Source organism: Frankliniella occidentalis, unplaced genomic scaffold, assembly GCF_000697945.3.
Source record: "Frankliniella occidentalis isolate FOCC.00 unplaced genomic scaffold, Focc_3.1 Scaffold30, whole genome shotgun sequence".
NCBI classification, from domain to species: Eukaryota; Metazoa; Arthropoda; class Insecta; order Thysanoptera; family Thripidae; genus Frankliniella; species Frankliniella occidentalis.
This window is the reverse complement of record NW_026267160.1, coordinates 1,631,245-1,631,995: the sequence shown is the minus strand read 5'-3', so window position 1 is coordinate 1,631,995 and position 751 is coordinate 1,631,245. Positions and strand designations below refer to the sequence as shown.

Sequence of the window (751 nt, the reverse complement as noted above, 5' to 3'; positions counted from 1 at the left end):
CATGACAAAATGAAATTCCACGTTACTCAAAGATAAGATTTTTAATTTCGCGAGCAGAAAATTTTGGCTGTCATTAAATGCAGAAATTTTCCGTTGTGTGTGCCTGTCCTCGGCGAACTCCCTAGGCCCGTGGGCCGGGCTGGGCCGGGCGCGTGGGTGCGCCCTCGCAGTGCGCGCTCGCCACGCCAATAACCTCGTCTCCCCGTGCCGCGCACGCCCGCGCACGCCTGCGCACGCCCGCCCCTCACGGAGAGCCCGCCCGCCCCGCGCTGCGTGCGCTGCTTGCTGCCTACTGGTCCAGTAAGCGAGAGAGCGGCCGGCTGGCGAGCTCACACCATTGGGAATGAAAGGCAAACAGCAGCCGCCGCCACGCCCCGCCACACACCACGGGCCCGGGTGCAGCACTTCCTCATCCCCGTCGTCTCCCTCGGCTGGCTGGCTAGGTTGCTCCTCCGGGTCAGGTCCAGGACGCTGGCGGTGCGGCGGGGAGGGGCGGCACTAGCCCCACCACGCCCCGCCACGCCCCGCCGAACGGTCATCACGCCGTCTTGGCGTGCGGCTGGAAGCCGTACATGAGGAACGCGGTGTACATGACGAAGGCTATGGTGATGGCGATGAGAGCGTACATGAAGAGGTTCAGCTCGGGCTGCCGGAATCTGTTCTTCCGTAGCCATTCTAGGACGTCATCCTCATCAGTCAGATCCCCTGAAAAAATAAAAATAAATAATAAGCTATATCTTGTGTCTAAATT

General features: G+C 61.1%; 1 protein-coding gene across 1 annotated transcript in view; it reads right to left on the bottom strand.

The window, feature by feature from the left end:
• Positions 1 to 751, bottom strand: part of LOC113208203 (uncharacterized) — a gene marked incomplete in the record, with an annotated part of 47,802 nt that overhangs the window by 1,726 nt on the left and 45,325 nt on the right. Inside the window, 1 exon segment of the mRNA XM_052265739.1 lies at positions 230 to 705. Within this exon segment, the coding sequence (XP_052121699.1) occupies positions 539 to 705 (167 nt within the window).